General features: G+C 37.5%; 2 protein-coding genes across 2 annotated transcripts in view; one reads left to right on the top strand and one right to left on the bottom strand.

Annotated features, from left to right (window-relative positions):
- Positions 1–7720, bottom strand: part of SS18 (SS18 subunit of BAF chromatin remodeling complex) — a 94199-nt gene extending 86479 nt beyond the window's left edge. The window contains exons 1-2 of the mRNA XM_081078327.1: positions 7516–7720; positions 867–1001 (exon numbers count right to left, since the gene is read on the bottom strand). The gene's annotated coding sequence lies outside the window, so the exon portion shown is untranslated. The remainder of the gene's footprint in view (positions 1–866; positions 1002–7515) is intronic.
- PSMA8 (proteasome 20S subunit alpha 8) overlaps positions 1–10513 on the top strand; it is a gene marked incomplete at both ends in the record, with an annotated part of 29501 nt that extends 18988 nt beyond the window's left edge. The window contains 4 exons of the mRNA XM_081078332.1: positions 1635–1757; positions 7904–8023; positions 8140–8202; positions 10421–10513. Of these exons, the coding sequence (XP_080934458.1) occupies positions 1635–1757; positions 7904–8023; positions 8140–8202; positions 10421–10513 (399 nt within the window). The remainder of the gene's footprint in view (positions 1–1634; positions 1758–7903; positions 8024–8139; positions 8203–10420) is intronic.
- Between the last annotated feature and the right edge of the window lie 9758 nt (positions 10514–20271).

The following is a 20271-nucleotide window of genomic DNA, read 5'->3' as shown; positions in this document are numbered from 1 at the left end:
TTTGGGCAAACTATTTAGCCTGTTTCACCTCAAATTTTCTTCTTTATAAAATGGGCATTACAGTTATACCAATTTTGTTGAGTTGGATTAAGTGATAATAGTACATTTGAAACATTTAGAACTCTTTCTGGCATGGATTTTTACCATTTGTCCATGTAGAGATTTTTTTATAGACAATATATTCTAGATAATAAAGTTTTAAATTACATACTTATTAAAAATTGCCCTATTTTAAAATTTTACTTAATGTTGCAGGGATGTCCAGTATTTTTATATTGTTTTACTTCATTTGCTTTGATTTTCCCAGAGGTTATAAAGGTATATACCAAAAAGAATGGTGTAATACATTGTGTATACAAGGTTCCCAATTGTGGTTTTTAGTTTTTCTTCTAGAAATATAAAGGTTATACATAGCACATTTATAGAAATATACATTTTAAATCTATAATAGTGAAGTTGCCACTGGGCAGGATGCGGTTCTAGGATGAAAGAGATATGCTTTAGGTACACCTTTGGTACTTCAAAATTATTTTAACACTGTGTATGTATTACCTTTTCATTAAAAAAAATGGTTGATTAAGCAAATCAAATAAAATGGTCTCTCCTCTAAGGTATACTTACAAAGCATCTACTTCATACTTTGGTGCAATATAGGAACATTAGGATATACAGGGAAATTAAGACATAAATCCTATTTTTTAAGAGTTTACTTATGTTTGTGTAGCCCAGTTATTGGCATTCATAATTTGAAGTGGCTTATAAAAATACACATACAATTTAAAATGTAACAATAAAAAAATAGGATACATAGACAAGCCCAGGAAGAAAACTAGTATAAAGCTATTTCAAGCCATAAAGTTACTTACAGTTCCTGAAGCTGCCTACAAATGTGGTCTTGAGGTTTCTGTCAGGATTGCCTCTTTGCACAACTTCTAGGAGTACCAGTCTCAGAATTAGTTGAATTCCATTCCCTGAAGCACAAATTCAGGAAGTTCCTAACACTGAAATAAAACGAGATACAATTTGGTTTTCAGTGCTCTGTTGTCTCTGAGGAAAAGTCTTGCTTTTTCTTCAAGAGAAACAAGGGTTTCCTTGTTTTGGACCTGACAGACAGTCTTAGTTGGGTTTTATGTAGAGATAACTTAGTATATAGTGAACAGGATATACTTGATAATGATAGTATCAAGTAAGAATACTTGATATTAATAGTAACAATTGTAGTGTCTCCCAAAGTAAACCAAGGAGTGCTTCCAAAGCAGTTCTCTGAAGTCTGCTTTCCTGGGAACCAAAATGGTGTGACATATACAGTTCTCTGCTGTGTTCAAGAGATTGCAATTTAGTTATGTTACCAAAATGTACATAAAGCAATAAGAAAAGTTTTAAGACCATATATATGAGCAAATTTATTATTTTATAGACTGTGTACATTAATTCCTTAAAAATTTCATCATGGATTTAAGGTTAGTCCAGAAAGTCAGGAAGAGGATCTTAAACTTATACAGTGTAAGAATCAATAAAGAAGATTATTTTGGCAAGAATACTTTATTATTAGAATTTGTTGCTTGATAAGGAATAGTGTTATCCTTTTTATGGCCTTATACAGAAAGTAGTTATGAAAATATTTTATTTTTCAGAGATATACTCAAAGCAATGGACGAAGACCTTTTGGTATTTCTGCCTTAATTGTAGGTTTTGATGATGATGGTATCCCAAGGTTATATCAGACTGATCCCTCTGGTACTTATCATGCTTGGAAGGTGAGCCATGAATTTTTTAATATAGTAAGAGAAGACGAATAAATGTATTTACTATAAATGCTTTTATTGCTTTCAAAAACATGACAAAAATTGTGTTACATTATAATATTTATGGTGGTAGAAACTTTATATGACCATTTAGCTGGTCAGCAATTATGATGGTTTTTGATGGATAGAGAAACACTGGTTTATTGATCACAGGTCTTTTCCTCACAATTGGAAAGATAGGACAAACCTAAGTGTATATAAATGACAAAGTAAGAGAAATATCCATTTCCTATTCGTTGTTCATTCTTCCAAATTAGTACTGCATCATATAGTTGCTTGCTTTGAGTAGAAATATGTAGAAGTCTTTCTGCTTTTGATAAAGAATTAAATGAGCTTTTAAATCCCATACTGAAATCTTTAATACATCCTCTATTCTAGGAGAGTCAGAGAACACCAAACTATGAATTTATTCTTAAGTGTCAGTACATTGTAATTATCTCCACATAATTCCTGGGATATAGTGTGTTTTTTGGATAAGTCATCATTCTTGTTTCAGTACCCAACTACTAACTTGGCTTAACAGTGAACTCAAATCTACTACAAAAGTCTAGGACCTAGGGAAGCTAGGGGCAGTTTCCAGAAGTGAATTTTTGTATATTCTCATATACTTGAATAAGAGTAAGACTACACCACAGAATCTAACATAATGATCTTGGCTTTATTAGAAGTTTAAATACTTAGGCTTTAAAATAATTTTATGAAGAGTTTATTTTACTCTTATTGAAAGCCAAACTAATTGGAAAATACTGCCTTGATCTTTATGAAATAAAGGATTTCATTTGAGCTGACCATACTCATAAGATACTATTTTATGAACCAATTAAGCCAGTAAAACAGTGGATTATATTCTTACCACAGAGATCTGAATACTTGTGTTAGCTGCACATCTTCTTTTAAACTACCCGGACAATCTTAATTGGTAATCACAAGCTATGAATTTACTTGCTGCAAATACCAGACTTTTTTCTGCCAGTTAGAAATCTTTTATATGTACTAGATTTCTTGTGCCTCCAAATCTATGCCCTAAACAAAAAATATTTATTACACTCTTTCTCTAAGTATTTTGAAGTCTGCCATCTTCTGATTGCATTAATCATTACATTATTACCCTTCATTTCAATTTTACAACATAACAATTTCCAAGTTTACATAAATTTCCATTTTAATTTGGTTTCTCTGTAGGGTCACACAGAGAAGTGTTTTTTTTATTTCAAAGTCAATTGATTATGAAAATTATGAAGTTTTTATTTTATTTTATTTTATTATTATTATTTTTTTTTTGAAAATTATGAAGTTTTTAAATTGTTGGGGATTTCATTTAACATCCAGGTCTGAAACTATGCTCTCTGCTGTGGTGTCATAAGGCCATGTGGTGGACGTGGGGCACGCACACATACACCTCATTATCATCATCTTATTAATTTTACATATTGTACTCCTTTGTAAGATTTCGGTTGAAGGAAATATTATAAAGCTTTTAAAAAATTACCTATAACGAAACATTTAGAAACTTTTATTTTACGTATGTGGTGAGACTCAGGAGCTATGTGATTTGTTGTTCTTTTTTTAATGTTCATACCTCTAGTTGGTAGCAAAACTGGAATTAGAACTCAGGGTCTTCTGCCTATTTGTCCAGTGTTTTTTCCACTACATCATGCTACCTCCCTTAGGTCAAATGGTTCTCTATACGTGTTATATAAATTCTGATATCCAGTCTTGAAAGGTAAAATAAAATCTTCCAGTTTTATTTCTGTTTTGGGGAGACTGTAGTACTTCAACTGTGAAATAGTTTTTCTTTTTTTTTTTTTTTTTGGTGTGTTCTGTTTTTTTCTCTGACCTACTATGTCAAGTTGCCTGATAAAATGGCACAATGGGCTATTGAGGACACAGCTGTGGTACCATGTGGTGACAGTACTTTGCAGTACTAGGTTATAGTCTTACAAGATGCAGATAGAGGACTTGTGAAATGGAAAGTAGAAATAGGAAGGTGAAAATATAAGCTGCAGCCACATGACCTGTTGTAGAAATAATAATAGAATAGCTGATACTAGCACTTCGGTTTGTTGGGGTTCTTTAGCTGGCACATGATACAAACTTTTTAAGATTCTAGGCCATTAGTGATCCTGCTTTAATGGATTAATAGTGTCTTCCATTAACTTTTTTCTTTTCATATGGGAATACTGAGAGAGATCTCCAGAAAATCCCTTGAGTTCTAGACATCTCCCTGATCCCATTGTATAATAGTAACTTTATTTCCCTTGCTAATCAGAATAAATTATACCACCCTACCACCTGATTCAAGGGTATGAGGACTTGAAAATGACCAAGTGGCAGCCTCAGCTTCTAGTTCAGTGAAATTATTGTTATATCCCTGTTATATCCCCTGTTAGAACATTGCCTCTTCTCCCTCCTCTCCACCACCTTGGGAACTATGACCTTTAAATTAATAAACTAGTTGTGACAAGCAAAAATTTTATTAGTGGGCCATTAAGGGTATTAATGAAACAGCCGTTCCTTGAGTGCTAGGTTTTTGACTATGGGAGAAATTAGTTACTGCTTCCTGTTTCAGGGCACACACAGGATCTTGTAGAACAGAAACCTGGCCCCATAAGATGTCACCCAGCTGGTGCTATACCCGAGTCTTCAGTCGGCTGGTCCATATTACTGTCAGGCTGGCTGCTTCAGGGTAACAGAGAACATGATAAGACCAGTGACTCCTGTGGGCATAAGCCTTCTCGTATTTCCTCACAATCAGTTCCACAGTCACCAGAAATGTTTTGTAGGATGCCATGATGGTGAAAAAAAAAGCATTCAGCATGTCCACAGATAGTGCGCTGACAGAAACATTTGGTATATGGAAAGGAAATTCAAATCCAGAGTAAGATTCTCTTTCAGTGAAGGCATACTGCTGCGCCTTCCATGACAGGAGAGTCCAACAAACTTTGTCAGCCTGGTAGGATGCCTTGTAGTTTGGCAGTGTCTGGATCAATTGTGATAAGGGGCTACCTTTTTGAAATATTTTTTTTCTTCTTTACACATTTTCACATTGCAGAAAATATTTTTTACTTTGAGTAACAGGTTCTAGGGTTTGGCACATTACAATAACTAAAAATTATCCTGCTACAAACACCTAGAATGCTAGAATGATCATTAAGATTTTTTGTAATGCATTGCTGAACTCATAAGAAACACAGAAAGTCCTAAGTGGCCAGAAATGAAGAAGGAATTGAGTACCAGAGCAGTAAGCTTGTGAGTTGATGATCTCTTTGCAGAAAGGTATATTATAGTGCAGGATTCCCAAAGATAATTCATGTCACCATCATAAGTTATGAAATAAAACATATAAACAGTCCATCGTTTAACAAATATTCAGTCTATGAATAATTGAATTCCTATTTACACAGCAAGTACTCTTCCAGGTTCTGGGGACATAGAGGTGAACTTACCAGACTATACACAGCTGGTGTGGAGTTGGGGGTGAAGTACAAGGTTAGGAGGCTAAAGAGTGACTGGTAAGTAAGGTGGTCAGGGAAAGCACCTTTGAAAAGGTGACATTTGAACAGAGGGCTGAAGAAAATGAAGAAGCCAGCCAGGTAGTAACTTCTCTGGTATTCAAAACAGAGGAAATAATAAGGGCAATATCCCATGGCAGCAGTATGTCCCATACTTAGGAAATATCAAGGAGGCTATTAGAGCTAGATCTCTGTGCAGGAGCATATGACTGTGCAACAGCAAATCAAGAAAGATAATGGTAAGGGGTGAAGTAACAGGCAGGAGAGGGCTAGATCTTGTAGGGTCTGAAAGCCGTCGATAGGACTTGGTTTATATAGAATGATGTAGAAAGTCTTTTGAGGTTTTTGCCCATTAGCGTAATATCTGATTTATATTTTGAAAGTATCTCTCTGGCTGCTGTTTTGAGAATAGATTATAGGATAGGGAAGGATAGAAGCAGGCAAACAAGTTAGGAGGCTGTGGCTAGTAATAATTCAGGCAAGACTTGATTTAGATCAGGGACGTTGGACCAGTGAAAGGTGGGGAAGGACCCAGCAGAGTGTGTAAAGGAGAACCCAGAGAGCACTGTCCCGGTTCCCAAATGAGAACAATATTCTAAGAAGAGTTGATAAGCTGAATCAGTGCCAGCGATGGGTCAAGTAAGATGAGGACTATGAAACAATCGGATCTGGCAAAATGCAGGTCATGAGTGGTTTTGACAAGCAGCTTGGATGGAGTGATGGTAATGAGAGCCTGATTGAAGTAGATTTAAAAGAGACTTGGGAGGACAAGAATCATCAAGGCACATTAAGACCATCACTAAAAGATAGCTGGGAAAAAGGGTAGTCACATGGTCCCACATATTACTCAGTAATTACAAAGGAAAAAAGGTACCTTTTCAGTGGAGAAATCTGGTGGATCCCACCATAACCAACAAACTCAGCCATTATGTGCCTCATGTGATGTAATGGGAAAGAAACAACATCACCTTTGTAGTATTCTTGCCATTGGATTTAACCTTAATCTGATCAAAAGGGAATTATCAAATAAATCCTGATAGTGGAACATTCTACACTTTTAAAATGTTCATTGAAAGACAAAATAAAGGAAAACTTTTCTAGTTTAAAGGAGACTAAAAAGACAAATGTAATCCATGGTCTTTCATTAGATCCTGGATTGGGTTAAAACAGTCACAAGGACATTTTAGGAACAACCAGAGATATTTAAAAGTGTATAATAGATAACAGTATTGTATCAGTCTTAAATTTCTTGGGTGTGTTAATTACAATGTCAAATAAAAGAACATCTTTGTTTTAAGGGGATAGATGGTGAAGTATTTAGGGATGAAATGTTATGTTATCTTCAACTTCAGCATTAAAAAAATCATGCATGTGTGTGTATAAGTAAATGGAGAGAGGTGTAACTAATATCTCAAAATGTTAACAATTCATGTATTAGGTAAAAACATATGTAGTTAGTTACTCATTGTACTCTCAACTTTTATATGTTTGAAAATGTTCAAAATAGAAAATTGAGGAAAAGAACAGTAAGGAAGGATGTGAAGCTAGTTCCTTTAAGAAGTTTAGCAGGGTGGACAGGTGGCTCAGTTGGTTAGAGCGGGGCTCTGGGCAACGGGGCTGCCTGTTCGATTCCGACATGGGCCAGCGAGCTGCGCCCTCCGCAACTAGAATGAAGTCAATGAGCTGCCGCTCAGCTCCCGGGTGGCCAGATGGCTCAGTTGGTTGGCACGCGTCCTCTCAACCACAAGGTTGCCAGTTCCACTCCTGCAAGGGATGGTGGGCTGTGCCCCCTGCAACTAACAACAGCGACTGGACCTGGAGCTGAGCTGTGCCCTCCACAACTAAGACTGAAAGGACAACAACTTGGCTTGGATGGAGTTGATGAGTCCTGGGAAAAACACACAACTGTTCTCCAAAAAAAAGTCCTGGAAATACACACTGTTCCCCAATAAAGTCCTGTTCCCCTTCCCCAATAAAATCTTTTTCTAAAAAGAAGTTTAGCTATAAAGGGAAGCACAAAAATGAAACAGTAGCTAGAGGAGAATATGGGTTCAAGGAAGGTTTTTGTTTTTAAAATTGGCAATACTATGTAAGATTCGTTCATTCAACAATGGTATTAAGCTCTAAATATGTACTAGGCACTATTCTACGTAGAGCATAGTGGTTGCTAAAATAGACTCTACCCTCAGAGAACTTACATTCTAGAGGTGATAGGAAGACAAGTAAATATGTAGTATGTTGGACTGTGATAGTAACACGTGCCACTCAAGGTGTGGGTCAGGAACCAGCAGCATCAAGCACACTTCAGAGCTTATACCTCCTTTCACCTCGATGTCTTTTGTAGTCTCAACTTTTCAATATCTTCTGTCAAGTACTTTGGAGCCATTCAAGCAAAATAAAGCCCTGGAAAGGATAAAGCATTGGTATATTTGAAAACAAGTCATGGCATTACTACAGATTATTCTGATAGTAACCAAATGAGCTGCGGAAATTTTTGCTAAGTTTTCAAACCTTTAAACTTCACTTAAGTAACCACAAATTCCTTCATATACAGGTGACATTAATAGTTATCTTCTATTTTTCAAGGCAAATGCAATTGGCCGAAGTGCTAAAACTGTCCGAGAATTTCTAGAAAAGAATTACACCGAAGATGCTATAGCAAATGACAATGAAGCTATCAAATTAGCAATAAGAGCTTTGCTAGAAGTAAGTGATCTAATAAAGCATATTCAGAAAAGCACTGTGCTTTTTCCCCCCATTCAATTGCTTATTTAAAACAGAATTTCCTGAAATAATTTTAATACTGTATTTTTTCTAATTAGATCGTCCAGTCTGGTGGAAAAAACATCGAACTTGCTATAATAAGAAGAAACCAACCTTTGAAGGCAAGTAATTACCCAAATAGGGAAAAACATATCTGTAGTTTAAAATATTTTGACAAAAGTTTCAATGTTGACAACTGAGTCTTCATTTCCAGCCTTAAACATCCTTACCATCCACTGACAACATGACGACTTCTGTTTTGTTCCTGTAGCCTAATGTTAATTAATTTGTATGTGCTTATTGCAAGCAGTTACCTACTCCTAGCCCTTTGTGAAGACCTAGAGTTGCTGAGATCTATATATAGACCTACCCCATTTAGTATATGTTCTTATAAGTGCGAATCCCTGCTCAGTCAGTTCAGTATAGTAGCGTATTCCCTAGGGAGATTCATTCCTGGCACCATATGGAGAGCAGTTACTCTTCCTGTATTTTTAGATCTTCTGAAATCAAGATATGCTTCCAGCTAATGTCATCCAGCTGCCATTTATATAATTGTTGGCTCTCCCAGCTTCTAACATAATGTTATCCTTCATTATGTCAAAAAAACCTCCACCCATTCTTGATTGCCTACTGGTTTTTATCTATTTTTTCTACTTTTCACTTAAAAGTGTTTTGAGCCTCTGTTAAAGATTTAAATTTGGGGCAGCTGAATGGCTCAGTGGGTTAGAGCGCAAGCTCTGAACAACAGGGTTGCCAGTTCGATTCCCACAGGGGCCAGTGAGCTGCGCCCTCCACAACTAGGAACACAATGAGCTGCCGCTGAGCTTCTGGAGGGGCGGCCGGATGGCTCAGTTGGTTAGAGCGCCAGCTCTCTACAACAAGGATGCTGGTTTAATTCGCGCATGGGATGGTGGGCTGTGCCCCCTGCAACTAAAGGTTGAAAACGGCAACTGGACTTGGAACTTGAGCTGCACTCTCCACAACTAAATTGACGGACAACGACTTGGAGTTGATGGGCCCTGGAGAAACACACTGTTCCCCAATATTATGAAAGAGGACTCTGGCTAAAGAGCATTTGAACTGTGGTTCACTGTTGTTTATTAGGTAGAACTTTACAGTGTAGTTTGCCAACTGGCTCTCTAAGGCTGAAAATAGATAAAAGCTCGTAAAGCATGGGAAACTATATGAAAAGTGTGCAAAGAAGGATTATTTTACATGTGCCTTTTCTTTTGTTTGAAGGAAAATATTTCAAAGGGAAGTAGTGTTGAAATCAGTGCTGTGTGGAGCAGTGGGGATTTTGTTTTGGAGGAGGGTTTGTTGTTGCTGTCCTTGTTCTTTTGGTACCACATTCCCACAATTTATTAGTTAACCGATAGATAGGGACATGATACATAGGACAGCAGCAAATTTTTCATGAATAAGAGAAATGGGGCAGGGCAGTATGGTCTTCCCCTACGTGACCCCACATAAATAAATAGGATGCTGAGCACAGAGTATGGAAATTGGAACTGAGCTGAGTTGTCACCACTGCTGCCAAGGGCCCAGGGACAGACGTGCCAACACAGGACACAGACCACCACTGAGGCCACAGTCAACTCTCCAGCCCCATCACATGCTTATATACGCACCCAGATAGACATAAACACAGACACACACCCCCAGTCATATATCTGTTTTTACTTATGAGTGGTTGAGTGGTACGTGTCCTAGCAGCAAAGCTATACTATCCTTCCACATGCTATTTCAGGATAGGCTGTGTGGCAAATACAGCACATACTTTAGAGCTGGATAGATCTCGATTAAATTCTACAGATCCGTGTGTTTAACAGTATGATCTTGAGCAATTGCTCCCATCTTTGATTTAATAAAGTAACTCTTTTGGCTTTGTGCTTAGTGAGGGAGTTGTAAATAAAGCAGTGCAAATTATCTTTTCCCTAACTTTTTTGGCTAGTCTATGAGTTGATAAAATATATCCTATCAGAGAATCACACAGTGAAGTGGAAGTAGGGAGAGTTCATTTGCTCATTAACTGAATAAGCCTTGCATTTAAATGTTTTCAGAGTTATATGCTTATGCAACATGTAATGCAATGTCACATTTTGCCCTGCTTTCTTTTTTAGTACAATGATAGTGGAAATGTCAAGAGTTCTGTGTTTGTTCATAATTGTTACAAGTATGTTGCTTTTGAACCGTTTGAAACATTTTATTATATATTTGAAGTTATAAAATATAAAGTTATAAACAGAAATTTATAAGATAGAATAGGGTACTTTCATACTGTAAATATTTAGAAATTATTGGTATAGTTGCAATTTGTTTTTAAAATCTTTTTCTTTTCAGATGTTTAGTGCCAAAGAAATTGAGTTACAAGTAACTGCAATAGAAAAGGAAAAGGAAGAAACAGAGAAGAAAAAATCAAAGAAGACTGCCTAATTCTTAGTATGAACGCTGGGATCTTTTAATATTTTGTTGTACTCCTTGAAATTACTTAGTGACGTTTGAAAGGAAATAAATTGATTTGAGGCATTACGTTTTTCAGTTATGTATTGTTTTGAGGATGCTAGATTTGTGGCTGTCTTCGGTCTATTACTTGGACAAACCATACATTAATACGAAGATTTTTTTTTTTTAAAGATACCAGTAATTGTTGAAAGCAGTCATAAAGCCACATAAGCTTGAGACTATACTCTATAACTTTTCTTCATATATGAAAATTTAAGAAAAAAATCTTTTAAAAAAATTTGGTGATATTTGAGGACTATCAGGTAGAGAGATACCCATTTGAAACTAAACAATGTGACATTGAGTTGCATTTCTAAATTAATGATAAAAACATCCTTGTGGTGCTTGTCAACATTTTGTCAGTCTTCATTTTAAGATGTTTTATCATATTTATTTTACCTTTTTCACTTTAAGTTGCAGTATATCATTTTGTGTATAGAACAAATTATTAAAGGCCTTATCCAAATAGGCAGAGTGTGGTAAGAGCTTATAAAGGCATCTGAATAGGCTGCTATATGAAAATAAGGAGAGAAATGAATACATGTAATTCTTAGTTTCGATTTTTATCTTAAGTATGCGCAGTGTGTTAAATTTGTACACGTTCCATCAAATACCTTGAGTGCTTATTACAATGTGTTTGGCATTGTGCTAGGGTACTGAGAGGAACAAAAGGAATATAAAAATGATCCCTTCCCACAGAAGGTTTAATCTAAATGGCCCACAAAAAGAATGCACTTAATGCCTGTAATGAAATTATATTTTTGAAAGCAAAGGATATTAATAGGCATAAAAACAAAAGTCCATATACCTTATTATTTTAGAGTTTTGTTCTTTTTTTTTAATGTTATTTTTGAAAACAAGGAGGAGAGAGGTTGAATTTTTGCAGAGGAATGAAAAGCTCAAAGGAGATGGTAAAGAAAAGAATCAGTTTAAAAAAGAAACAGCCATCATAAGATCTAAGCCATTGGTGGTTGTAGTGCTCTGAAGCAAGGACAAAGGAAAACAGCTTCAGATTTTAAGAGAAATGAAGACCTTACAAGGCCACCTCACTCTGGTGTTCACCATGGGCCAAATTCCTGTGGCTTCCTAGTATTGCACTTATTTCACTTCCTCTGACATAAAGACTATAGAACATTTTCTAGGGTGGAATGTACAACCTGTACTTCACTCTGACTTGTGCCATGACTGCCTTACTAGTTTCACTGGATCTATGGAATTTCATGGCTTCTTACACCCCACCTCTTTAAAACTTAGAATCAAAGCCAAATACAGTGGTACCTCAGTTTTCGAACGTAATCCATTCTGGAATTCATTCGAGTTCTGAAACGTTTGAAAACCAAGGCATGGTTTCCCTATAGAAAGTAACACAAAATGGATTAATCCGTTCCAGACCTTTAAAATCAACCCCTAAAACTGCAAATGTAGCATGAATTTTACTATCTTATGATACCATAGATCCATAAAATTTACGGCATTTGTAAACCGAAATGTTTGTCAACGGAGACGTTCAAAAACCGAGGTACCACTGTACTTGTTTCCTATCACCTCCTGGCCCTGCTTAGCTATCCAGAAGCAAAGGTACTTCCCAAGCAGAAGGCTTACTAAACAAAATTTTAGCACTTTGGGAAAAACCCCACAACTTTTGATAATCTGATCAATTCCCACTGAAGATATCTGTCTCTACACGCATGCCCATACAACACAGGACGGGCAGGATGTTCGCATTATCCTGTACAGCAACGAACTCCCTGTGAACCCTTGATACTCTGGATACATGGCTTAGCATCTTGCATATAGCTCATTCTTGGCACTCATCATACTATATTGAAATTATCTGTTTGGTCTACTTTTTGGACAAATATTGAGTGTTTTAAGTGACAGACATTGTGTTAGATGCTAGGGATATTGTGGTAAAAAGTAGACTCAGTTTTTGTCCTCATTACTGTGTTATGAGAAGGCAGATATTAAACCCAAATAACTATAATTATAATTGGGATTAGTTCTGTGAAGGTCTGGGTCTGTCTTCCCTACGAAACTTGCTCTTCAGGAAGCAGGGCTAGGACCAATATCTCTTTTATCATTTCCACAGCTTGCTTGTTGCTTTTTTTAAACTTATATATTATATTTTTATTAGAATTCTTCAGAACTGTCAACAATTGGACAACAGAAAAAAAAACACATGGAACACCAATATCCTTTAAACTTGCACCACTTACAAATTTATACATAAAGTTATTGTATATATATAAAATATTTCCAAGGACTCATGGGCTTGGGATTATTCAAAATACATTATTGCTACATTTCAATATTTACCAAAAAAGCTACAAAATAATTTCAAACGTTAAGCCACAGCAAATAAACATCTGATGTAAAAAAATATAAGAATATAAGCTGTCAAGAATATCCAAGATAGAGGATAACCAAGATGGTGCATGCTGTGTTTACCTTCTCAACCACATCAAAATTATAACTAATCGGGTTGGCCCGGTGGCTCCGGAGGTGAGAGCTTCATGCTCCTAACTCCGAAGGCTGCTGGTTCGATTCCCACATGGGCCAGTGGGCTCTCAACCACAAGGTTGCCAGTTCAATTCCTCGAGTGCCGCAAGGGATGGTGGGCTCCACCCCCTGCAACTAATATAGAACACGGCACCTTGAGCTGAGCTGCCTCCTGGCTGGCTGAGTTGGTTGGAGAGCATCCCCTCAACCAAAAGGTTGCCAGTTCGACTCCTGCAAGGCATGCTGGGCTGCGCCCCCTGCAACTAGCAACAGCAACTGGACGTGGAGCTGAGCTGTGCCCTCCACAGCTAAGATTGAAAGGACAACAACTTGACTTGGAAAAAAGTACTGGAAGTAAACACTGTTCCCCAATAAAGTCTTGTTGCCCTTCCATAATAAAATCTTAAAAAAAAACAAAAAAAAGGAGGATACAAACAAAAAAAAATTACAACTAATCTACAAAACAACCATTACTGAGAATCGCCTAAAATCAAGCTGAACTGAAACCTTTCAACTAAGGACATGCAGAAGAAGCTACCTCAACTGGTAGGAAAGTCAGAAACCTGGAACGGGCTCATCCCACACCCGTGTGTGACCATTCAAGATCGGGAAGGCTATTTTGGCTGTCGGGGTCCCCCCAGCCCCTAAAAGAGCTAGAGATACCAGCCCCACCAAAGCCCAGGGTTCCAATGCTGAGGAGAGAAGTCCCCATAATATCTGGTTGTGAAAACCAGCGGAGATTGTCACTGAGTAAGACAGTGCAGCTGCACTCAGGTACGCCTCTTAAAAGGACTGCGGGCAGACTTTCCCACCAATGGAATCACTCATTCTGAGCTCCAGCACGGGGGGCAGCAGTTGAAAAGGCAGGAGGGGCAAATGGAGGGGAATTGAGTTGTCTGGCTTGGGATGGGGGCTGGAGAAGCAGCTTTCTCCTGGGCCGGGGAGCTGGTGGAGGTCATTGTTTTTTTGTTGAGCCCTCCTCCTTCCCAGCGAGTGAACACAGGCAGCTACTATTTCTGAGTCTCCTCTGTTCCATTCCCCTTGCCCTGGTGATTTGAGACCTGGCCCCGCCCAACTTTAGGCCACATCCAGGCTGCTTTGGGTGGCTGCTTGCCTTGGCTAAAGCTGCACTTTCCTAGGGTCTGTCAAAGATTCACGGAACCCAGACAAGCAGCATCTGGCTTGAGCCTGTACTGTACCTCTGGCTGAGCAGCCCTAAACCGGAAGTAGTGGCAACTGGCATTGGTTCATGGCTTGGCCTCTCAAAGGTGCTTCCAAGCACAGCACAGGTGGCAGACATCTGTGGATTTTTGTGGCTCCTGCTGGGTTGCCCCAGGTGGTGCATGGGCTGTGGCTGAACTAGACCTACAGTGAATCCCCTCCAAGGTGGTAATGGGGCCAGCACCACTAGTGGCCAGCTTCAAAATGAGCTGGAGCATCACCTAGCCATCTCCAAGTAAGACACACCCAAGGGGCGGATTGGGCAGGCACCAGAGTCCTGCTGAGGCAGCTCCTGCTCTGTAGGATCAGCGCGTGCACCACAAACCTTCCACTGTAGACAAGGCCAGTTTTCACAACCAGTGAGCCCAAGGATCAGTCCCTCACACTGATGTGCAGTTATCAACCAAGGCTCAACTACAAGAGGAGGGCACACACAACCCACACAAGGGACACACCTGGAGTGTGTGGCTCACGTGACCAGAAAGACTGCGCCACTGAACCTCACAGCACACCTACTACACATAAGGTCACTTTACTAAGACTGGGAGACATAGCAGCCCTACCTAATATATACAAACAAACACAGGGAGGCAGCCAAAACGATGAGACTAAGAAAGATGTCCCAAATGAAAGAACAGAACAAAACTTCAGAAAAAGAATTAAGTGAAATGGAGATAAGCAATCTATCAGACGCAGAGTTCCAAACATTGGTTATAAGAATGCTCAATGATCTCTTAAAAGTGGAAATAGAAACCATGGAAAAGAACCAGTCAGAAATAAAGGATCCAATAATGGAAATGAAGAATATATTACAGGGAATCAACAGATTAGATGCAGCAGAGATTCCAACCAGCAATGTAGAAAATAAGGTAGCAGAAAACACCTAAACAGAACAGCAAAAAGAGAAAAGAATCCAAAAAATTGAGGAGAGTTTAAGGGGCCTCCGGGACAATATCAAGCGTACCAACATTCGCATTATAGGGGTACCAGGAGGAGAAGAGAGAGAGCAAGGAATTGAAAACCTATTTGAAGAAATAATGACAGAAAATTTGGCTAACCTGGTGAAGGAAATGGACATACATGCCCAGGAAGCAAAGAGTCCCAAATAAGATAAACCTAAAGAGGCCAACACCATGACACATCATAATTAAAATGCCAAAGATTAAATACAAAAAGAGTATCTTACAAGCAGCAAGAGAAAAGCAGTTAGTTAGCTACAAGGGAGCCCCCATAAGACTGGCAACTGATTTCTCAAAACTGTGTAGGCAAGAAGGTAGTGGCAGAAAATATTCCAAGTGATGAAAAGCAACGACATACAACCAAGATTGCTCTACCTAGCAAGGCTGTCATTTAGAATTGAAGGACAGATAAGGAGCTTTCCAGACAAGAAAAAGCTGAAGGAGTTCATCACCACCAAACCAGTATTACAAGGATTCTTAGAGAGACTTCTTTAAGATGGGTGGGGGGTTAAGGACGGGTGAAAGGGGAAGGGATTAATAACAAATTGGGTGTTATACAGTAGTTATGGGGATGTAGGTTATAGCATAAGGAATATAGTCAACAATATTTTAATAACCAGGTATGGAGTCAGATAGATACTAGAACTACCAGGGTGATAGATGGGAATGGGGTTGGGGTCAGGGTGAAAAAGGTGAAGGCATTAAGAAATATAAATTGATAATATAGTATGGGGAATATAATCAACAATGTTGTAAAGATCATGAAAGGTGCCAGATGGGCACTGGAATTATCAGGGGGATCATGTCGTACTATGAAATACTAGATATCTTAGGCCCATATATTCATAGACTTCTCACCTTTGTCCTAATAATGTCCTAATAATGCAATGTCATAGACTGTGCAGATGCCTGACCAATGTGCTATATACCTGAAACTGAAGTAGAATAATATTGAATGTCAACTATAACTAAATATATAGGTGTATATATTCACAGGATATCTCTATGCCTCTCTCTCTCTCTCTCTCTCTCTCTCTCTCTCTCTCTCTCTCTCTCTCTATATATATATATATATATATATATATATATATATATATATATATATATATATAAAATCTTCCCCCCCACAGGATGTGGAGTACAACATAGGGAAGATAGTCGATGGTATTGTAACAGCTATACAAGATGTCAGAGGGGTAGTAGCTTGAAGAGGGGTTGGGTTATCACTTTGAGGGGTTTAAATGTCTAACCATTACGTTGTTTTGTACACCTGAAACTAATTTTTTAAAAAAAGTTTAAAAATATCCAAGACAAAATTCTCAGTGAAGTGCCCTGAAGTACCTAGACACCTACCCATAATGATATGCAGGTACAGAAAGATTACAGCTTCAACCTAAGCCCTTGATGTGGAAAACAGAACATTATTAGGACAAAGGTGAGAAGTCTATGAATATCTGGGCCTAAGAAATCTAGTATTTCATGCTGGGAATGAGATTCTTGGTTTATGACAGCTAGCATTACATATTAGTGGTAAAGGATAAGCTCTTCAATAAATGGTGATGGTGTCACCAGAAGCTTATGGGGATGTCCAAGAGAGCACTCAACCCAGAGCAGTGGTGACACGGTTCTTGTCTGCACAAGAAAGAATTAAAGAGGGAGACAGATGCAGAAAAATGAGAGATGTATTGAAATGAAAGTAAACACTTGAGAGGGAAGTGTGGCCAAACTCAGAAATTGAGTCGTGCGAAATTGAGTTGTGCGAAATTGAGTCATGTGGAGGAAGTCCTGATCAGGGATTTTTATCCCTCCCAGGACTGAAATTGATGATGTTCATTGACATGACTGGTTCATCTCTACCCTATGGGTGGGAACCTGTTTCCTGCTCTTTTTTCGTTTTTGGTTCCTCTGGAACTGTCAGGGTGTCAGGTGCATGATGGGAGTCTAGTAACCACAACGCAAATGAGATTATAATGACACTGAAATTAGCTAAAGGTCAGGGCCAGGATATAGGGATTAGGATTAGCTTTGCTGGATGAAACTGGTTCTTGTTTTTCTCTAGCTGCAGGTGCTGGATAGTCACTTGTTACTTGTGTAACCAGTGAAGTACCTCAATTGTATCCTGGAGGGGATGGTCAATTTCCTAGGCTACTTATCCTGCCTCAGTGGAACAACTGGTTATCCACTTGGAAAGAATAGTGGGCCTCTTCTTCACACCAATAAAAAAAAAAATCCATTCCAGAATTAAAGATCTAAACGTAAAACTATAAAACTTTTAAAAGACAATACAGAAAAATAACTTGAAGACCTTGGGGGTAAGGATAGATTTCCTAAACAAGATACAAAAAGGGGTAACAAAAAGGAAGAGATTGATAACTCAACTATCTGAAAATATACATTTAAAAATCTATGTATTTTTAGTAAAGTCCAACAGGCATATGCCCTATAGCCAGTAATTCCAGTCTGAGGGTCACAGCTTAGAGAAACTCTAGTATATATGCATAAAAATAACCATGTACTAAAGCATTCCTTGCGATAGGAAAAAAAGAAAGTAACCTAATATTCATCAACAGGAGAATGAATAAATTGATTTTTTCATACACTAGTATAACATATAGCAGGGTAAAAGAAAGCATTACAACTTACAGGTATCAACTTAGGTATGTCTCAAAAACATCATATTGAGCAAAAAAACTAAAGCCAATTGTGAGAGAGTATACACAGTGTAATGTTTATGGAAAGCTTAAAGATCTACAAAACTGAATATAGTGTTTAAAAGATATAGCATTTGGGTAAGATGGGAAGAAAAGTAAAATGGTTGTTGCAAAATTCAGGATAGTGAGTACTGTTAGCAGCGCGGGAGAAGAATGAACAAGAAATAGTAATGTTTTTGTGAAGCTGAGTGGTGAGCCTGGGCATATCCATTTCATGAGTCTCTCAACTGTACATGTAAGTTATCTACACTTATGTATTTCATAATTATAAACCCCAAAGACATTCAATGCAGAAATAAGATTAAGAAAATTTAAACATGCATACCTTTTCCTTAAGAAGCACAGTGAAGGGGGAGGGAGTGGTAGATGAGGGTATCGGGGATCAAATATATGGTGATGGAAAGAGAACTGACTCTGGCTGGTGAACACACGATGTGATATATAGATGATGTGTTACAGAATTGTGCACCTGAAATCTGTGTAACTTTACTAACAATTGTCACCCCAGTAAACATTAATTTTAAAAAAACACACTGAGAAAAATTAAAAGCATGCATAACTGTAATGTGTTGTCTAGAATATATACATATGTACTAAAAAAAAAAGCAAATCAGGATGGTTGGAAGAGAAGGGAACACAGAAGGCTTCAACTACATTTGACAGAACTTATTTCTTAAGATGATATAAGAGTGATCAGAGTGCTCATTATAATATTCCCTTGTCTAACAGAGCTAGAGATATCTTTGCTTTATTGCTAAGGTTAGCACTTAACCCTTTTAAAAAATTTATTTTCCCTTTATTTGTAGTCATCTTGAGGAAGATGACCAAGTGAGTGAAGTAACGAAAAACATGACAATCTTACATTATTTGAAATGATATAATGATTAATTCTCTTAGGAAACACATCTGGAGTTTGCATAATAAGTTTTAAAAGACATTTGGAACCTAGTAAATTTCTACTTGATCTTTGGAAAAGGATGTGATTGAAATAAATACTCTCCAAGTTTGCAAAAAAAACCAATCTATTCATATTTCATATTTCCTTACAGGTTTTCATTCCAAGTATTTCCATGCTTTATGTAATTTAATTGAACTTACGTATATTTACATTCATTGAGATCCCTTTAGAAAGAAATTAAGCTATTACTTCATCATAATTCCACATAAATTTTTTTAGTGGTTATTGAGGTCATACAAATGCTTAATCTGATTAAAAACTACAAGAAGTTTTTTAACTGTATTTTTAATAGGTTATAAAGGTGCATTGTGCTTTACATGTATAGCAAACAGGTGACTAGACTTTTTTTCTCTAAGATTTCATTTCAAGATCAAGAAACAAACAACATGAAGAAATGCATATAATAGTCTCATTGAAATGAAGTTTTTATATTATTACTCTTTAATAAGTAATACATTCTCATGGTACATAATTTTTAAAATTATATAGTCAAATACTGCATCTCATTTTTGTCCCCTTGTAACTAAGTTCCTCTTCTTGGAGGCAACCCATGTTATCAGTATGTTTCTACTGATATTTTCATTATACTTTTACTGATATTTTATACATACTTGTATAGAAGCAAATATGAATACATCTTTTAATGCAAGTGGTAGCATACTATATATACTGTTCTGTAGCTTGCTGATTTTGCTTAAAAAGTCTTTGAGGATCTTCTGTGAGGATCATTCTTTCCAATGTACAGATGTAACATTAAATTATTAATCTGTCTTCTATTGATAAACATTACTGTTCAGTATTGCTATTGCAAGGAATGTTGCAATGAATAAACTTTTATTTCACATGTGGAAATATAGTTACAGGATAAATCACTATAACTAGAATTGTAGTGTCAAAGGTACATTATACAAATTTATATTTCTAACAGTGAATGAGGATCCCTCCTTCTCTACACCTTTACCATTGTAGAGTTGTGCTGGTTTTGTGTGGTATCAATTCAGCTAACCTGGAACTATTTCCCAGAATTCTCTTTCCTGTATAGTTCCAAGTTCGAGATGGCCACAAGAGAAATTTGCACAAAATTTGAAAAGCAGAAGGGAAGCAGCTCAGTGTGACGCACCAGGTTCTGGTAGCAGCTCACAAAGCATGTTGGTTTGCTGGCTCACTTTGTTGGAATGGGGAGGTATCCAGGCCCATAGTTACTCCACTGCAAATCCTGCAGGATCTCTTCCTTCAGGTTCTTTAGGAACTGAGCCAGGCATGCATGCATGCAGCTTCCTGGCAAAGGACACCAGAATTAAGGTTGCCGATGGTGAAAAATCGGCATGTGGGGATTGTTTG

This window comes from Rhinolophus hipposideros (genome assembly GCF_964194185.1).
Source record: "Rhinolophus hipposideros genome assembly, chromosome: 17".
Classification (NCBI taxonomy): Eukaryota; Metazoa; Chordata; class Mammalia; order Chiroptera; family Rhinolophidae; genus Rhinolophus; species Rhinolophus hipposideros.
This window is presented reverse-complemented; position numbering and strand designations above follow the sequence as displayed.